The 18,991-nt window shown below is 40.9% G+C and overlaps 1 protein-coding gene across 4 annotated transcripts; it reads right to left on the bottom strand.

The window, feature by feature from the left end:
- Positions 1 to 1,398: 1,398 nt before the first annotated feature.
- Positions 1,399 to 12,260, bottom strand: C4BPB (complement component 4 binding protein beta). Of its 4 annotated transcripts, XR_006707063.1 has the most exons (8): positions 11,580 to 11,929; positions 10,886 to 11,056; positions 9,506 to 9,682; positions 4,281 to 4,374; positions 2,460 to 2,527; positions 2,308 to 2,366; positions 1,956 to 2,065; positions 1,399 to 1,611 (listed from the first exon to the last, which is right to left on the bottom strand). XR_006707063.1 is itself a non-coding variant. In XM_045456723.1 (7 exons), the coding sequence occupies exons 2-7, from the start codon at positions 11,635 to 11,637 to the stop codon at positions 1,459 to 1,461; spliced, it is 780 nt and encodes a 259-aa protein (XP_045312679.1). In that variant the 5' UTR covers positions 11,638 to 11,757; positions 12,173 to 12,260; the 3' UTR covers positions 1,399 to 1,458. The 4 variants fall into 4 exon arrangements, 3 of the variants coding, with proteins under 3 accessions (XP_045312679.1, XP_045312677.1, XP_045312678.1); XM_045456723.1 differs by lacking the exons at positions 1,956 to 2,065; positions 2,308 to 2,366 and adding an exon at positions 12,173 to 12,260 and having other exon boundaries at positions 2,401 to 2,527; positions 11,580 to 11,757; XM_045456721.1 differs by lacking the exons at positions 1,956 to 2,065; positions 2,308 to 2,366 and having other exon boundaries at positions 11,580 to 11,928.
- Positions 12,261 to 18,991: the final 6,731 nt, after the last annotated feature.

The raw sequence follows: 18,991 nt of genomic DNA, 5'->3' as shown, positions 1-18,991 counted from the left end.
GTATAGACAGTATAAGCAATAATAGAATGAGCGGCTTCAAATTAAAAAATCATTTTGCCCAAGTTAGACTAATCTGAGGAGTGGGTTTACTTGGTTCAGAAGCTTAAGACTCTTTACGACTCTCTTGCTATATTTCCCAAACCTTCTTCCAACTTGCCACGTCCCCTTCCTTAATTTTCATCTCTCAATCCTCCTCAGTTTTTTTAAAAAAATTATTTATTTTGAGAGAGAGAGTGTGTGTACGGGTTGGGGAGAGGGGGAGGGAGAGAGTCTTAATCTCGATCTCACGACCCTGGGGTCACGACCTGAGCTGAGATCAAGAGTTGGATGCTTAACCAACGGAGCCACCCAGGCCCCCCAATCCTACTCACTTTTAAAGGCCCAACTAACTGTGACTTTTCTTAACAATTTTCCTGCCTCCACTTCCTCCCAGACAGGAGGCCTCCTCCTGGAAGCTGAGCTCCCATGGCACATTCTTCTGTGAAAAGTGTTTATTACATTCTAACCACCCTGAATGGATGATATGCGTCTACCATCTTGTGTCTATTAATAGACTGCGGGCTACTTGAGAGTTTCTTATTCCGAGGTCTTATTCTCCTTCATAACTACACCGAGGGATGTTCCATTGGTTCAAGCTCTCTTAGGCGTTTTCTTTGTATTTTATCCGGGTTTCCTATGTGTTTTGGTAGAGAACAAAGTGAGAGATGGGAGAAGTTTGTCATATCATGGCAGTATGACATCTTGGTAAGAAAACCTTAGGATTCTTGCTTATTCTGCCCTCAAAAAAAAAGAAAAAAAGGAGAAGAAAATACGTTCACTTATTTTTCACCATCTTAAATTTCCGATGCCGGGCTGGGTTTCATCTAAATGTGGTAAGCAATATTACTGCAGAAGATTCAGAAACGTGGTTCCGTAAACAGGATATAGGGGAGACTCAGAAGACACGGTTTAGGTCCTAACTCTACTTTCGTCTCAATAGGTCGTTTTAAGGATATAATTATTCGGAGTCTATTTTCTCAAATTGAGAGGTTAATTTTTGCCTCATAAGTGTTGGTTAATTTGAGGTTATTTTGTGCCTCACCATTTGCGTCTCATTAACCTATGAGGCATCCCCCTAGCTGGGATCTGAGCTTCCCATTCTCCTTACGGACTGGAAATTAAATCCTTCACTCCCCATTGATGTGCTGCTAAATTCTGGCCTTAAACAGACAACCACCACGTAAGAGCAGCACACACACGCTCACACTTTCACATACTCTCTCTCTGCCTCTGTCTCTGTCTCCGTCTCTCTCACACACACACACACACACACACACACAAGGTGCTTTATGCAACTACAGTTGGTTACTGTACAGTGAAGCTGTGTTTCAGTCTAATGAGAGAAAAATCTGAAACCGGTTTTAGAACCAAGAAGAAGGTTTATTCATAGGGTGCTTTTCTATGACCCAGCCTGCTCAGCTATAATGTCAGGGCATCATTTTTTGGCTGCAGCTTGGCTTTCTGAATTTCCAGAAAATATTTTAGTTCCTCCATCGTTAAGGAATTTTCCTTGAGTCTTTTCATAAAGTTCCACATGGCTTTGCAAAGGTCTTTCGTCTCCTGAAAGGCAAGCTGAAAAAGAATTTTTTTTTTTTTTTAAGTAAGTTACAGCTTAAGAACTGAGATTCTCTGAAGCCATATACTCCGAAGCTGATGCATAGCGTTTAGGTCCCTGATCTGGGTATTCAACGTGATGAATCACTTAAATTTTTCTAGCTTATGTATACTTATTGTTATCCCAGTAATAATTAAAAAAAAGAGGGATCTATAAAAGGGATCTCAATGAAAATTGATCTGTTCAGGGTTTTTTTTTAAATCTAGAAGAATTTCAGAGACTTTTTACAGCAATACATACAAGTCTAAGACATAAGTATATAAAACTCGCTCTATAAAGTCCATGAGACAATAACTCTTACCAACACGTTCTCATGAGGTGTTTGTGATGATGGTGGTGAATGAGAACTTCTCATGTAAAAATACGAATTAATAGTTTATGATCCCTCTTCTACAATCGGGCCAAGGCCAACTCTTCTTTTTTTTTAAATTTTTTTTTTTTCAACGTTTATTTATTTTTGGGACAGAGAGAGACAGAGCATGAACGGGGGAGGGGCAGAGAGAGAGGGAGACACAGAATCGGAAACAGGCTCCAGGCTCTGAGCCATCAGCCCAGAGCCTGACGCGGGGCTCGAACTCCCGGACCGCGAGATCGTGACCTGGCTGAAGTTGGACGCTTAACCGACTGCGCCACCCAGGCGCCCCGAAGGCCAACTCTTCAAAAACATCCCACAGTGAACAGATATTTACTGAGCATGTGCCAGGAGATACAACTGTGAACAAGACAGACAAAAGCCTACTACTTACAAGCACCCGCTCAAACTTAGTCTGTGGAATTGGTTTGGGGGCTTCTTGGATCAACTCACAGACTGGAAGTGCACTGCTCCACTCCCCATCAACGCACCGTTGGTCCCGCGTGCCCACCAAGTGGTACCTGAACAGACATTAGCATGGCAACAACACTTAACCTTTCCACCTCTGATCTGGGCTAAGGCAGCCAACTAAGATTGGTTTTGTATAGTTGTTTTCCGCATTTCATATGGTGATAGGATCCACCTCCCCGAGCCTTAATGAATGCTTAAGTTATTTCAGTATTACAAAGCAGCCATCAACTATAGTCACTCTCCTTTTGGGGGTGGAGAGGACCCAAGTGATAATTCAATCTGTAAAACATGGACCAGTGAGATCTGAATACGTGTGTTCACACACAGTTGTCGGGTGGAGAGGGTGAGGGACGAAGTGTTCATCATTCAATAACTTAAAAAAACATCTGTCATCTACTCTCTAAAAAGGAGTGGAAAGCTAGAGAAAATCCTCAAATAAATCTTAGGAAGGAGATATAGCTTTTAATCAGAAAAAAAACATGCCCGGGGCGCCTGGGTGGCGCAGTCGGTTAAGCGTCCGACTTCAGCCAGGTCACGATCTCGCAGTCCGTGAGTTCGAGCCCCGCGTCGGGCTCTGGGCTGATGGCTCGGAGCCTGGAGCCTGTTTCCGATTCTGTGTCTCCCTCTCTCTCTGCCCCTCCCCCGTTCATGCTCTGTCTCTCTCTGTCCCAAAAATAAATAAACGTTGAAAAAAAAAAAAAATTAAAAAAAAAAAAAAAAAAAAAAAACATGCCCACTGGAAGTTTATAATGAGACTGAAATGCTAGTGAAGCATTTCACTAGTTAAGAGTTAAGAAGGTTGAAGCCAAGGAAAGAGTAGGTAATCTGTAAGCTAGAGGATGAGGTAGTCTAAATTAAGGTTAGAATTTAATTAGGATGTATTAAAGCTCTATAAATCATTCTCTTTCTTTTTCTTTTTTTTTAAAGGATATATATTTTTTAATTCAAAGAACTGCAAATAGGAAACCAGATTGGGGGGGGGGGGCAGGTGGCAAGCTGGGACAATAAATCATTCTCTTTCTTTACCTCCATGTGTTCTGTGTTTCTTTGAGTTTTTGTGCTGAGAGTCTTTAGAAAAAAACATACATTTTAAATATCTTCTCTTGTCTTTTTTTTTTTTTTTTTGAGACAGAGTGTGTGCACAAGTAGGGGAGGGGCCGAGAGAGGGGGCAAATGAGAATCCCAAGCAGACTCCATGCTTAGCCCAGATACCAACATGGGGCTCGAGGCCATGACCCTGGGATCATGACCTGAGCTGAAATCAAGCGTCGGACGCTCAACCCACCGAGCCACCCAGATGCCCCCGTCTCAACTAAGAGAAAAAAAATGTAATACTTTAGGATAAATACACTAAATACTTTAGGATAAAGACATGAGTCTATCTTTTAGAGATTGGGGACAGCTGGCAGTGGCCAAAGCAGCTCTCATCAGAATGAGCTCAGACTCCTGAAGCAGTAGGAAGTCAGGGCACGAGGTGACACAGGCTGGGTCACTCCCCACAACAAAGCTACCAGTCAATGGGCAAGATCTCACTTTGTGGGGTTTTTTTTAATAATTTTTTTAAATTTTTATTTACTTATTTTGAGGGGGGGGGAGTGAGAGAGAGAAAGAGAGAGAGAGAGAATGTGCGCAAGCAGGGGAGGGGAAGAAAGAGAGGGAGAGAGAGACTCAGAGCACAGAGTCCGCCCTGGGGCTCAACCTCACAAACTGTGAGATCATGACCTGAGCTGAAATCGGATGCTTCACTGACTGAGCCACCCAGGCGCCCCACGATCTCACATTTGAAAGGCTGCGTACACTTACCTGTCTTCACAGTAATAAGTAATGGTCGAACCTGAGTTGAAATCTCTTCCCTCAAAATAGCCATGAGCCGGATTCCCAGGAGGGCCACAGTCTCCTGAGAAACAGGAGAACAGGAACGACGGTCATGAGTTACGCTCAGTTAACAGCACCCCCTAAGTTTAGCTGTCTATGCGGGATCTTAGTGCACCTTCTCCATTCACTTCCTTCTGGTCAGAATCGTGTTTATCCTGGGAGAGACTGCCTTCTCCTGCTCATCCGCTGAGTGATTAGGAATGGGGGAGTGCTTTCTGATTGGCATGAGTTTTGAGGAAAGGAAGTTTAAATTGTAGAGATCGTCAGGGTACAAGAAAAGAAAAAGTAAACCAGAGGTAGAGGTGGGAGTAGCAACTCCCTAAGAGAGGAGATAAATGGTGGGCGTTCAAATGGAGGCTGACGTTCTCTGTGGGACAGAAGTGTGCAACACGAGAGCTTCAGAAACGCAGGATACAACTGGGAGGAAAGATGAGTCTATAAAATTGTGGAAAGAGAGCTGGACAAAGTACGAGATATTGTGAATTTTGGGTTCTGCCTCTTCCACGACCCATGATTTTATCCTTCTCGGTTTCCCTCCTAACCTATGAGATGAGCAGGTTAAACAGAATTATTTCTTAAGTCCCTTTGAGCTCTGAGATTATATACATCTAAACATGATGATCAAGGTTAAAGGGTGAATGAAGAATAATTACGTAGGTATATATTTATGGAAACATAAATGCCTTCAAACCAAATAGTTGAGTAAAAACAGCAAAGCATAAAAGAGTATGTGTTAGTATAGTACATAGTATGTGATACTATGTATTATAATAATACATACAAATTGAAATGTAATTATAATAATAGCATAAAATGCTATTTTTGTAAAATACACTCATGCATCAACGTATATGAACAGAAAAAAAAGCCTGAAAATTATATATCAAAGTACTCTGTTACTTCTGGGTAGTAGGTTTGTAGGTAATTAAATGTTTTATTTTCTGTATTTTTCGACACCACAGATGTTTTCTTTGAGAAGTCCATAAATAATTTTTAGAAGATCAAAAACTGAGTTCAAAAGCTGTATAGAGGAAAGGAAAAAGGATTTCCATGAGTTGATTAAGGAACCCCAGTACAGACGGGGCTCTCCTGGTAACTTTTAAGAGTACAGTTTTCAACTGAAAGAGATAATATGGATCTTGGGCCTAAGCAGAAAAGAATCTGCTTTACTCGGGGACCTAAGGAGCTTTCTTTAGAATTGGGCAATGAACTAACACAAAAAGACAGAGATCCTGCATTTCAGAGCTAGAATGGGAAGTACTGAATTAAAAGAGATTAAAAGAAATAAATTCTTTAAACCTGTGTCAGGCTAATAATAATGATGTTATATGCTTGTAATTTAACTGCCTACAGTATATATGTATGTTTCAAGTAACCCCTAACTCCTTGAAAGAGGCTACATATAGTTTGTGCTTTTAAACTGCTTATTGGGGCACCTGAGTGGCTCAGTCGGTTGAGCATCTCTTGATTTCAGCCCCGGTCATAATCCCAGGGTCATGGGATCGAGCCCTGCATCAGTCTCTGTGCTGAGCATGGAGGCTTCTTAGGATTCTCTTTCTCTCTCCCTCTGCCCCTCTCCTCCACTCACGCTCTCTCTCTTTCTCTATAATAAAATAATTTAAAAAATTAAAAATAACAAAAAGCTGCCTATTATTTTAATAGCTACTGCCAAAATATATCTACAGAATGATATCTCTTTTCCTCACTGACATCAGTGACTAGCCCCTCATATCATGAACGATGTTAGGTGAAATCATTTTTTTTTATTTGCTAATTTGATCAGTAAAACATGTGTATCTCATTTTACTATTCATTTCTGTAATTATTAGTTATATTCATTATCTTTCCATAAATTTGAGGAATATACATGCTGTTTGGGGGCTAATCTTGGAATTGTCTAGTCTTAAAATTTGCCATAAACATGGGGGAATGGAAGCAAAAATGAGATAAAAACATGAGAGAGACAAACCATGAGATTCTTAAATACAGAGAACAAGCTGAGGGTTGCTGGAGGGATGTTAGGTAGAGGGATGGGTAAATGGGTGATGAGCATTAAGGAGGGCACTTGCTGGTATGAGCAATGGGTGTTAAATGTAAGTGATGAATTACTAAGTTGTATTCCTGAAATCATTATTACACTATGTGTTAACTAACTTGGATTTAAATTAAAAAAAAAAAATAGGGGCACGTGGGTGGCTCAGTCAGTTAAACGTCCGACTTCAGCCAGGTCACGATCTCGCGGTCCGTGAGTTCGAGCCCCGCGTCAGGCTCTGGGTTGATGGCTCAGAGCCTGGAGCCTGTTTCCGATTCTGTGTCTCCCTGTCTCTCTGCCCCTCCCCTGTTCATGCTCTGTCTCTCTCTGTCTCAAAAATAAATAAAAACATTAAAAAAAATAATAAAATAAAATAAAAATAATAAAAATAAAAATAAATTAAAAATGGGCCCCAAACCTTAACAGACACCTCATCAAAGAACATATACACATGGAAAATCAGCATATGACAAGATGCTTGACATCATTTGTCATCCGGAAATGCAAATTGAAACAAGGAGATACCATTATACAACCATTAGAATGGCCAGTCTGGAACACTGACAACACCAAATGCTGACAAGGATGTGGAGCCACAAGGCCTCTCCTACGTTGCTGGTGGGAATGCAAAATGATACAGCCACTTTGCAAGACAGTTTGATGGTTTCTTAGAAAAAAAACTAAATCTACTCTTCCCATAAGAGCCAACAATCGCCCTTTTCGGTATTTATCCAAAGGAGTTGAAAACTTACATCCACACAAAAACCTGCACCCGATATCTATAGCAGCTTTCCTCATAAACTTGGAAGCAAGCAAGATGTCCTTCAGGAGGTGATCGGATCGATAAACTTATGGTACATCCGGAAACGGGATATTATTCAACGATAAAAGAGAATTAGCTGTCAAGCTATGAAAGGACATGGAGGAACCTTAAATGTATATTTCTAGGTAGAAAAAAAGGCAGTCTGAAGAGGCTACATACTATATGATTCCAAATATATGACATTCTGAAGAAGGAAAAACTATGGAAACAATAAAAAGATCAATGGCTGAGATGGGCGGGGGAAGTAGAGAGACCAATAAATAGAACACAGAGGATTTTTAGAGCAGTGAAAAGACTCTGTATGATATTATAATGATAGATACACATCATTACACACATGTCCGAACCCACTGAATGTAAAACACCAAGAGTGAATCCTTAGGTAACTATGGATTTGGGGGGAATATGATGTATTAACATTGGTTCATCCTTGGTAACCAAAAAAAAAAAAAAAAAAAAAGTACTAATCTGGTGAATGATGTTGACAGTGTGGGAGGCTGTGCATATGCGGGGATAGGAAGTGTATGGGAAATGTCTATACCTTCCCCTTGGTTTTATTATGAATCTAAAACTGCTCTAAAAAACTAAGTCTGAAAAAAATTAAGTCTTTAAATCAATAAATCTGTAGTGTTAGATATGTACCCTCCCAAAGGAGATTTCAAACTCAATTTTTTGTTTTATACCTTTAAATTTGAAACTCTTGGGGCGCCTGGGTGGCTCAGTCGGTTAAGCGGCCGACTTCGGCTCAGGTCGTGATCTCGCGGTCCGTGAGTTCGAGCCCCACGTCGGGCTCTGTGCTGACAGCTCAGAGCCTGGAGTCTGTTTCAGATTCTGTGTCTCCCTCTCTCTGACCCTCCCCCGTTCATTCTCTGTCTCTCTCTGTCTCAAAAATAAGTAAACGTTAAAAAAAAAATTTAAAAAAAAGAAACTCTGGGTAGAATTCCATTGCAATACCAGTCTGTCCATGCAGGACCACAGTATATCTTTTATTCCATGTCCTCCAGTAAATTTTCATATAGGTCTCATGAATGGAATTATTTTTAAATTTCAATAGTCACATCATAATTATTAGAAAGTAATACTATTGATTTTTCAATATTTATTTTGTGTCCAAGAATGAAGTTTTTTAGTAGAATTTCTTGGATCTTTTAAGTATGTTTTACAAATAAGTATATCCTGTGACTTACCAATCATTCTAGGAATCTATCCTACAGAAATAATAGCATAGACATAAAGATATATGTATATGTATACATACATAACATTCGTTTCAGCATTGTTTGTAATAGCAAAAATACAGAAATAGAACAAACGTTCATCAATACTAGAGATATGGAATAACTGATGGTGTATCCACATTATTTTTTAAAAGCAGGAGATAGAAAAAACAAATAAATAAAAGCAGGAGATACAGCCACATATACTGATCGAAAAAGATTCCCATGTATAATGTTACATAAAAAAAAAATTAAACAATACATAGCACAAAGTCCCATTTTTGTAAGGGTATATGTGTGTAGATATGTGTGTGTGCATTTGTTTATTTTAAATGTCTGCATAAACATAGGAAAAGGCATGAAGCAAACACATTCCTACTAATTTCCTCTGAGAAGTGTGAATTACCATGTTAGAAGGAGGTACTTCTAATATACGTTAGAAGGAGGAGGTACTTTTTAAAAAAAAATTTTTTTTTTGAGAGACAGAGACAGTGTGTGAGCAGGGGGAGTGGCAGAGAGAGAGGGAGACCCCGAGCCCAAAGCAGGCTCCAGGCTCTGAGCTGTCAGCACAGAGCCCAAAGCGGGGCTCACACTCATGAACCGCGAGATCAACACCTGAGCCAAAGTCAGACACTTAACCCACTAAGCCACCCAGGCGCCCCTCAACTCTTATTTTATATAATTTTGCAATGGATGAGATATGGTCCTCTTCCCCTGTTTTCATGTATTTTTCAAATAAGAACTGTAAGGCGTTATCATGAAACAAACAAACGAACAAAAAAAGTCAGATGCCCCAAACTATCCTGTGTTGGACTTAGTAGGAAAGGAATCCTACTTGAGAGGGGAAATAAAGTGTTCATTGTTTGGATGCTGTTTGTTTCACTGGAATGTATCATTTGAGGTGAGTTTTGGCTCTATGAGCTCCATTTGTTTTCTGGCTTCCTCCGAGATCCCAGACCCTTCCCAGATACAAAAAAAAAAAAAAAAAAAGAGGAAAACATCATTGCAGGGATGTGACAAATGCCTAGGGTGTCCCTCTGGTCAGTGTCTTTGGATTGGTGCTTGGTTCTCTGACACTTACTGCTTTTGCAGATGGGTAAGGGAGGCAGCCAGGTGTGGTCGTTCATGCACTGACTCCAGTTGCTGCCCTGGAGGATATAGTTCTCATTGCACTTAAAAGTGACTTTGTCACTCACATTCACAGGACCTGAGAAACTGGGTTCGCCATTCACCAGCACAGGGTCAGGACAGTGGCCCACTGAAGAAGAAAACAGGAAGTGATCGGAAAGAACAGGAGAAAGTCCGCCACTGCGGAGGCTAGACCTCCTCAGACTTCAGTGAGAGAATAGAAATCAGAACTAAAACTGTACTTTATAACAGGGACTCCTACATGGGACCAAATCGTTATCAGTGCAGGACGCGAAGGGACTAGGTTGGCCTAAGTGTGGTAGGAAAGGTCTTGGTCATGCACAAGAGTGACAGTTGGCACTTGAACTTACGAAAAGTAACTAAGCACATAACTGGAAATGACCAATAGCATGTTCATCATCCTGGTAAGCGTTGCTGAAAATACTTCACCCTATGCTGGAGGCAAGTTTTTCCCTCCCTTTCCTCCATGAATAGACACATCACTCATCAGTTTGTACTTTGTTTCTTTTTGCTTCCCCCCCCCAACCCCCCACCCCTCCGTGGAAAAAAAACAGGAGAGAAGATGAACTTGCTGGTATAAATAAAGGATAAACATTTGGTGTGCTTTACTCTAGGTATCAAGGAGAACAAACCCAACTATTCCTAAAAATACTAATAATAACGAGGATATTGACCAGTTATTCTCTCTGTCTCTATAGACACCACAAGTGAGTTTTGTGAATTTGAGCAAATCACTTGGATCTCAGTTCTCACATCTGTAAATTGAGAATATAAATATTTCCCAGTTCAAAAGTCATATAATGGATGAAATAAAATATGACATATTTACTTCAAAATAATAACCATGCAAAACAGAATCGTTGAGAAAAAAGATTAGTTACATGTTGACAATTGTTGAAGCTCAGTGATGAGTGCATATGACCTGATTTTGCTCTTTTGTCTTTTGTATATATTTACAATTTTTATGTTATAGAAATTCTATAACTAGATTTCTATAACATAAAAATTTTAAAGGAGTATGATATTAAATTAGACCCCCCCCCAAGGCAGTTTTAATATATGGTAGAAATTCTTCCCTCCCTGCAGGGGTGATTGAGTCTATTAATTCTATTAATCAACTAATTAAATCAACACTGAGCAAGAGCTGACCATGTACCTTGTAAGAGAAGTTCCACCCGGGGGTGCTTTAAAAATTAATTCCCAGAAGTTGAGAATTTTTGTCTTACAAAGTTTTAACGCGGCCTGCGGGAGGTAGGATGTGTAAGAGCCGAGGGAGATGACAAGATACACAAGAAACAAAATTTCAACTCACATTGGCATGTGGGAGTGGGATTATTCCACTCCCCAGAGGCATTGCAAATAAAGGTTTTCTCTCCTACCAGGTGGTAGCCCTTGATACAAAAGTAAGTCCCCAGAATTTGTCCTTCGACCTCCTTTGCAACGAATATGCTATATCCCACTGGGGAAAGTTCTGGACAGTTCTCTGTTGGAAGGAAAAAGAAAACAGATTCACTTGGCATTATCACGTGCTGTGACGAGGCCCCGTTAGACAGCCATCCGAGTGTCCTTTTCCTGGATTATTGATTCTCCTTCCTTGTACAATTCCATGTCCATGTATATCCCCATCCCCCCCTTCCCAAGAATTCCCAAAGTTTTGTTTTCAAAAGGATAACGGGCATTACATTCAATTCAACCATGAAGATACAATGCCCTTTCCAAATAGCATTTCTGGAGTTTATAACAGACAAGACCTCTCAAGATTTTGAAATTGGTACTTTTTGGTACCAAATTGGTACAGTTAACCACCCGCTTCATAGAGCAGAATTATCATTAAATATTTACTAAGCCCCTACTGAGTACAGGGCATTAGGCAAAGTCATTTGACATTTTTCAATAAAGGAAATACATTTCATTTGACTTAAATTTCATTAAAACCATAGACAGCATGCTTCGTACCCCGCAGGCTGATATCAAGTACCCCAGAAACTAATCTTAAGCATACGCACCGTATGAGGCAGAAATCGGCCACACAACCACAAGATAGCACACAACCCGCAAAAACATCTTGCGATCAGTTGCTTGACCCAGGCTGGAATTAACCCAACACAGACAACACGTGATTTGGATCAAAGTAGGAGATACCAACCACCTCCCTCCTGGAGATGTTGTACTGATTTCTCTTCCCTAGGAAGAATGAAAAAAAAAAATTCTACCAAAGGAAATAAGAACAGCTGTGAGGAAGTTAGTACAGGGAGCGATTTTGCAAAAACACAAAGGGGCGGCTGATGAGCCGCCCGTTTTAAAATTCAGTTTTAGAAACTGCCTGGTTGTGTCATGCAAACCCAGTTGACCAGGCCCTTTGAACTGCAGACGGGCCAGATGGTGTTACCCTGACTCTCAGTTCTGTCAATATTTGCTCGTGTTTACCATCCAGCTTCTGTGACTCTCTCCAGCGTTGCGGGCGGGGGTGGGGGGGACCAATCTCTGGTGCTTTGCCAAGTGAGACCCAACCCTGAGTACCACCTCTCTCAAATACCAGGTGCCCCAACAGCACCGAAGGCTGAAGACGAGAAAGCTCAAGGAGTGAAACTAACCTTACCTTCCTCTGACCTTCCGGATCTATGGCTCCCAGCAAGGAGCTGATCCCAGTTACTTCCAAACCTGAGAAAAACTCCAGTCCTGCGGGGACGCTTCGTCCTCATTTGCCAGGCCTGTGCCAGGGTTTCCATCCTGTGGGTCTTTGGGAGGCAGGATTTAGCCTGAGTCCAGAGTCAACCAAATGATTTTCCAAGGAAAATAAGGGAAAAGCTTTGGTCTCGGGAATTAAAACATGTAGAATTGCTTTTGGGCTCTCCTACCTTTTATTCATTTATTCATACATTTATTCGTATTTATTTAATTATAGCAATTAGCTGGTTGTCCGTGCTCCAATTATAAAATTGGGGTAAAATTCCTCCAAATGTTTAGGTTTTAATGAAATAATATAAAGCATCATAATAAATATAAAGCATAAGGACACAGTAATGTCTTTTTGGGGGGTTTTGGGGGATGTTTTTTATTTATTTTGAGAGACAGCGTGAGAGTAGGAGGGCCGGAGAGAGAGGGAGAGAGAATCCCAAGCAGGCTCTGTGCTCTCAGCGCAGAGCCTGATGTGGGGCTTGATCCCACCAACTATGAGATCAGGACCTGAGACAAAGTCAAGAGTTGGACGCTTAACCGACTGAGCCACCCAGGGGCCCCTGGACAGAGTAAGGTCATAAATGTTCTTCTCCTCTCCATCTGTTATCATTACTTTATGATGATTTGTTCATGTGTTCTCCCACACGAGACTGTTAACAACTCTAGGACAAAGATTGTGCCTAGTGTATTTCTATGTCCTTTCTTGGCACTCCATAATGCAAAGCAGAACTGTCTGCTAAGTAAATCTGAGCAATGCAGTACAAATAAAAAGAACATAGGCATATAGAAACTGTACCACAGCCCCTCAAATCCATACTGATAATGTATCATTTACTGTATATTACCTTTATGATTTCTCCATATCTTATTTTCACTCAAATAATATGTGAATTCCTATAGGGCAAGTACTCTCTATTTTTTGTCTTTTTTTTTTTAATTTGTTTTTTTTTTTCAATATATGAAATTTATTGTCAAATTGGTTTCCATACAACACCCAGGGCTCATCCCAAAAGGTGCCCTCCTCAATACCCATCACCCACCCTCCCCTCCCTCCCCCCCCAATTTTTTTTTTTTTTTATGTTTATTTATTTTTGAGACAGAGAGAGACAGAGCATGAATGGGGGAGGGTCAGAGAGAGAGGGAGACACAGAATCTGAAACAGGCTCCAGGCTCTGAGCTGTCAGCACAGAGCCTGATGCGGGGCTCGAACTCACGGACTGCGAGATCATGACCTGAGCCGAAGTCAGATGCCCAACCGACTGAGCCACCCAGGCTCCCCTCTTTTTTTTTTTTTTTTTTTTTTTTTTTAAAGTAGACTCCACAGCCAGCATGGAGCCCAACGTGGGGTTTGAATTCACAACCCTGAGATCAAGACTTAAGCTGAGATCGAGTCTGACACTTAACTGACTGAGCCACCCGGGGCATCCCTAGTGCACATACATTTTACAGTATAATTCTCAGGGGTGCCCCGGGTGGCTCAGTCAGTTAAGCATCCGACTCCCGATTTTGGCTTGGGTCATGATCTCATGGTTCCTGAGACAGAGCCCTACACTGAGGTCTGCAATGACAGCCAGAAGCCTGCTTGGGGTTCTCTCTCTCCCTCTCTCAAAGTAAATACACTTTAAATAAGTGAGGTATAATTCTTGAAAGAGTAAATAACATGATACTCATATTAAGTATAACATGAATATGTGTCAAAGATTTTGCTCATGAATTAATGAGAGAACCATTAAGAGGCTACAGCTAATTCAAAGAAGAATTTGAGGAACAGAGATTTATGTGTTCAGTCAAAGGCCTTCTGAAGTGACTCTTCTAATCGATGTAAAACTGACTAATATCATACATGGCAACACCCTGTAATATTTGGAATCAGCTTTTCTAACTCCCGGAAATTAATTGAATCTCTCTTCTGGACAAAATTCATTTGCTTTGTTATCAGAATCCTTTGCATTGTTTTCAGAAAAAGAATCATTTGCATTCCAAATTAACCTCTAATCTTATAGAGGTGTAAAAAGACTGATTGACAATCAAAATGTCACACTCCTGTGAAATTGATAATCCCTGAGAGGGTCTACAAAACAATATTCCGTAACCTATTGAAAAATTTCTCCAGTGATTTTTTTGTCTCTTTTGTTAAGCTTTGAGTAATTTTTCTTAACACACTACATATTCTACTTCTTGAGGAATACAAGTTCCCCAGTACCTACTGTATATATTGTTTGTACAATAAATGATTTTAAAAAAACAGAAAATTGGGGCACCCAGGTGGCTCAGTCAGTTAAGCATCTGACTTCGGCTCAGGTCATGATCTCACAGTTCGTGGGTTCGAGCCCCACGTTGGGCTCTGTGCTGACAGCTCAGAGCCTGGAGCCTGTTTCGGATTCTGTGTCTCCCTCTCTTTCTGCCCTTCCCCTGTTCATGCTCTGTCTCTGTCTCAAAAATAAACATTAAAAAAAATTTAAAAAAAGCAAAATTTTGTTTCCTCCTAAAATTAGGAATTTGTTTATTCCTAAATGAGAAATTCCTAAATACCTAAGAAAATAGAGCATTATTACAGGAAATAATTGCAAGTAATTCTTCATCTCAATGGTTTATTTCGGATCCCTATTAGGGCTTCAGAAAGGCACTATATTATTTAGAATATTGTTTTACTAATATTTCTCTATGCAATGTAAAAATACTTACACTAAGTGAGATATATAGAGATTACAAACAACCTCACAAAGTTTAGGTCCAATTTTCCTGTCAAATAAATTAGAAGAGAACTTTGTTTTCAAAGCTTTTGAATTTTAGGATTACATATAAGGGAATACAGGACTGCATGTTTTATTATGAGCGTCTGAGCTTAGAAAAATTAATGAGAATTCAGAAACCCTTCTAGACCTTTGGACGTTAAGGACAGTTTGATCGAATCCAGATTGTTTTCTGGAGAACGGGGCTAACAGGTCAAGTGCAGAAGTTGTACTGACTGGCTAGCTTGCTCCACAAAGGAATGGGCTGACAGTGATGAGTAGAAGACATAAGGAGGTGAGCGGGGATGTCAGCCAGGGAGTTGTGGGAAGTTAAACTGTTGTGTGCGCGTGAGGTTTCAAGAAAACTGGGAAACGACATTTCGAGAAGTTCTCTGGTATGTTATGAGTGGATTCCCTTTCGTCTTTGTCATGATAATTCAGAAAAGATTTAAAATGCTTCTCCACCTTTTTTTTTTTTTTTAAATATATATCAAGTTGATGTCTCTTGAATATCTCGCCAAGAAAAACCTGGGCCAGAGAAGTAACCTTTACGCAGAGTACGTGAGAAGAAAATGAATATAAATTTCTTTAAAGGTCTAATTGTTCATGAAACATTGTAGAGTGAGCATTGGCGGGAAGTCAAATGAGAGACTTCGTGTGGCCTCTGTGCTCCTTCCTGTTGGTGACCATGTAGGCAGGATTCCCGTAGCTCCCCAATAGCTATGTGGTACTGTTGGGTAGAATCATTTTGATGATAATATGTTAACTTCACAGAAGGACAGAGGGGCAGAAAGTCCTGGATGACTGGGGAAGCTCCATTCCAGTCCTAGACTGTTTCTTATCTCCACACCGCTTCTCTCCACACTTCATTGTGGATGAGAGTAACCTTCTGTCACAGGTAAGGTGCTGTTCTCTGGGGTTTGCTGGCACCTTCTAATCTGAAACACTGACGAATCCAAGAAAAAAGGGTCTACCAGTGTTTGAGTAAAATGACCCAGGAATTTAAATTCAGAGAAGAATGTTTAATAGACCTTATTAGGGGCGACGGGGTGGCTTCGTCAGTTAAGCGACCGAGTTCGGCTCAGGTCATGATCTCGCGGTTCCTGAGTTCAAACCCCGCGTCGGGCTCTGTGCTGATGGCTCAGAGCCTGGAGCCTGCTGCGGAGTCTGTGTCTCCCTCCCCAACTCATACTCTGTCTCTGTCTCTCTCTCAAAAATAAACAAACATTAAAATTAAAAAAAAAAAAAATAGACCTTACTAAGTTATGCCCAGAGTCTCTTTCCCTTTCCAGCCATAAATTCTAAAAAGGCAATGGACAAAAGAGGAGATAACCTGGCAAATGAAAACTGAATGTAAACAAGAACGTAAGAGGTTCACTAATGAAGAAAATGCAAATGGATGAAGAAGCTGTTTTTCTCTGCAGGCTGTGTGGTTGAAGGCATGACATGTTTTGAGGCGAGGCTCCATGAGATCTGCAACACTGCTTCCCAAGGGTTCCTGTGCTTGTGAAATTATTTAATTGCAAGGAGAAACTGGTCTCTTGAAGGTGACCTAGTTGTCGCGGGCAAGGTGCCGCCTAATACCAACAGGGTAGGTAGGTGCCCTTGGGAACGGGAACGGAGCTCTGAAGTGAGTTGCCCTGCCCGTGGTGATGAGCAGTGGGGCATCGGCTTCACGGAAACAAAAGGAGACAGACTATGCACCTTGAGGTTAAGAAAAAGAAAACATCACGCACCCGGGGGAGGCTTAGTGAAACTATGTTGTTACAATACAAATTCCTAAATATTCTACAATGTCTGGTTTAAAATCTAAGCGTTTCAGAATCCCATATATTCTCCTCTGCTTAAAAAAGTTAATATCAAATAGATGTCTCCTGATTTTTTTTTCTTAATGTCAAAGAAAAGAAAGGGAGATGGGTTGTGTCATTATCATCTAACTCCTGCTTTGCTGCCCTGAGGTCAAGACCTCCCCTAAACTATCTGTGAAACGTACATGCATGTACCTTTTGGGGGTGGGGGTCAGGGGGCCCTTAGCTTTCGTCAAATTCTCTAATGAGTTTAAGACCATGAAAGTGAGTTTGTGGCAGGATTCTCCCACCGAGAGTCGTGGCACTGAGGCTTTTCTTTCCAGGAAGCCATTTTATTTGTGCCGGCACTGCTCACTTGGGTTCCTATCGGAACTGAGCCCCGAATGCCACGTGGCACAGTTTTTAATATACTTTTTACTTTTTTGTCTCCCATATATGGTAACACACAAACATGTAGTCTGAGGGGCGCCTGGGTGGCTCAGTCGGTTAAGCGTCCGACTTCAGCTCAGGTCGCGATCTCGCGGTCTGTGAGTTCGAGCCCTGTGTCGGGCTCTATGCTGACAGCTCAGAGCCTGGAGCCTGTTCCAGATTCTGCGTCTCCCTCTCTCTCTGCCCCTCCCCTGTTCATGCTCTCTCTCTGTCTCAAAAATAAACGTTAAAAAAAATTTTTTTTTTAAAAAACATGTAGTCTGATTAAGTTGTCTCCTATTACGAGGTCAGGAGGGATGGTGTCACATACATGTGTAACCAGGTTGCCTTGAGGTTTTGGGGTTTTTCTTCTTTCCTCAGGAAGGGGACCCTACCACAGGTTGGATGGTGCAGAATACTTCGAGACAATAAAGCATGGTGATGATGGCTGTTGCTGGACTGACACAGGAAGTGCCAGTGGGGCCGTCACCAACCTGGGCAAGCTAGTGAGCCTGAAGGCTGATCTTCTCACAGTGAGTCCCCAGTGAAGATGCGGGAGAGGTTAAAGATCTGATATAATAATTAAGGCTACAGAAATCAGACAAATAATGACCATCACCCAACACCGGGGCACTGTCTGCGGAGTCATTTTTTAACACTGGTATCTTTATTAAAGTTTCCAGCTACACTAAAAAAATAGTCTGGGGGTGCTTGGGTGGCTCAGTCGGTTAAGTGGCCGACTTCAGCTGAGGTCATGATCTCATGTTTCCTGGGGTTCGAGCCCCGCATCGGGCTCTGTGTTGACAGCTCAGAGCCTGGAGCCTGCTTTGGATTCTCTGTCTCTCTCTGCCCCTCCCCCGCTTGCACTCTGTCTCTCCCTCTCAAAAATAAACAAACATTAAAAAAATTAAAAAAAAAAAAAAGTTTGTTATAGGGGCACCTGGGTGGCTCAGTTAGTTAAGCATCTGACTTCGGTTCAGGTCACGATCTCATGGTTTGTGGGTTCGAGCCCCACGTCAGATCCTCTGTCCCCCTTTCTCTCTGTCCCTCCCCCCGCTCATGCTCTCTCTCAAAAATAAACATTAAAAAAAGTTTTTAATAATAAAAAATAAAAATAGTATATGTCTGTTGGTCCCTCATTTTTATATATCATACCATTTACCTTGTTCTGAGGTGTGGGCTTTGACAAAAACTCCGTCAGTGTTGAGGTAAGTCACTTAGTGTGTTCATTCACCTACTTGTGAAATAGGGAAAATGATTGCAGACATGCTTAGCCTTCTACAGATGATGGCTGGACCGCTGAATAAGATAACCCCTGCAAGAGTGCCTGGAGACCGTTCCAAGAAAAGGGGACAAGGACTTGGTTTTACTCACTGCATGGCAACCAATAGTGATCATTAAATATTCTTTAAAGAAGTTAAAAAAGCTGCAGAATGTCGATAATACATGGCAATAATGATTCCCCCTGATATCATTTTAAAATGGCTAATGTAACTTGATAAAAGCAGGAGTCACCAGTCAAAACACCAGTTGGAAATATATATATATATATATATATATATATATATATATATATATATATATATATATTATATATAGTCCAGGAATTTGAGAACCTTTTTAAAGAAGCTAATTTCAAAAACATTTTGCACATTACCAACATTTTGTGTTATGTATATAATGCACCAAATGTTATCCTATTTTGTGTGTGATGTCCAAATTAATTATATCTTTAAATTAAAAATAACTTTTATTATGTTTCTTATTACAAAGCAATGCATATTACTCACA

This window comes from Leopardus geoffroyi, chromosome C3 (assembly GCF_018350155.1).
Source record: "Leopardus geoffroyi isolate Oge1 chromosome C3, O.geoffroyi_Oge1_pat1.0, whole genome shotgun sequence".
In the NCBI taxonomy this organism is placed as follows: domain Eukaryota; kingdom Metazoa; phylum Chordata; class Mammalia; order Carnivora; family Felidae; genus Leopardus; species Leopardus geoffroyi.
Note: the sequence above shows the minus strand (reverse complement) of the source record. Positions and strands in the feature narration are given on the sequence as shown.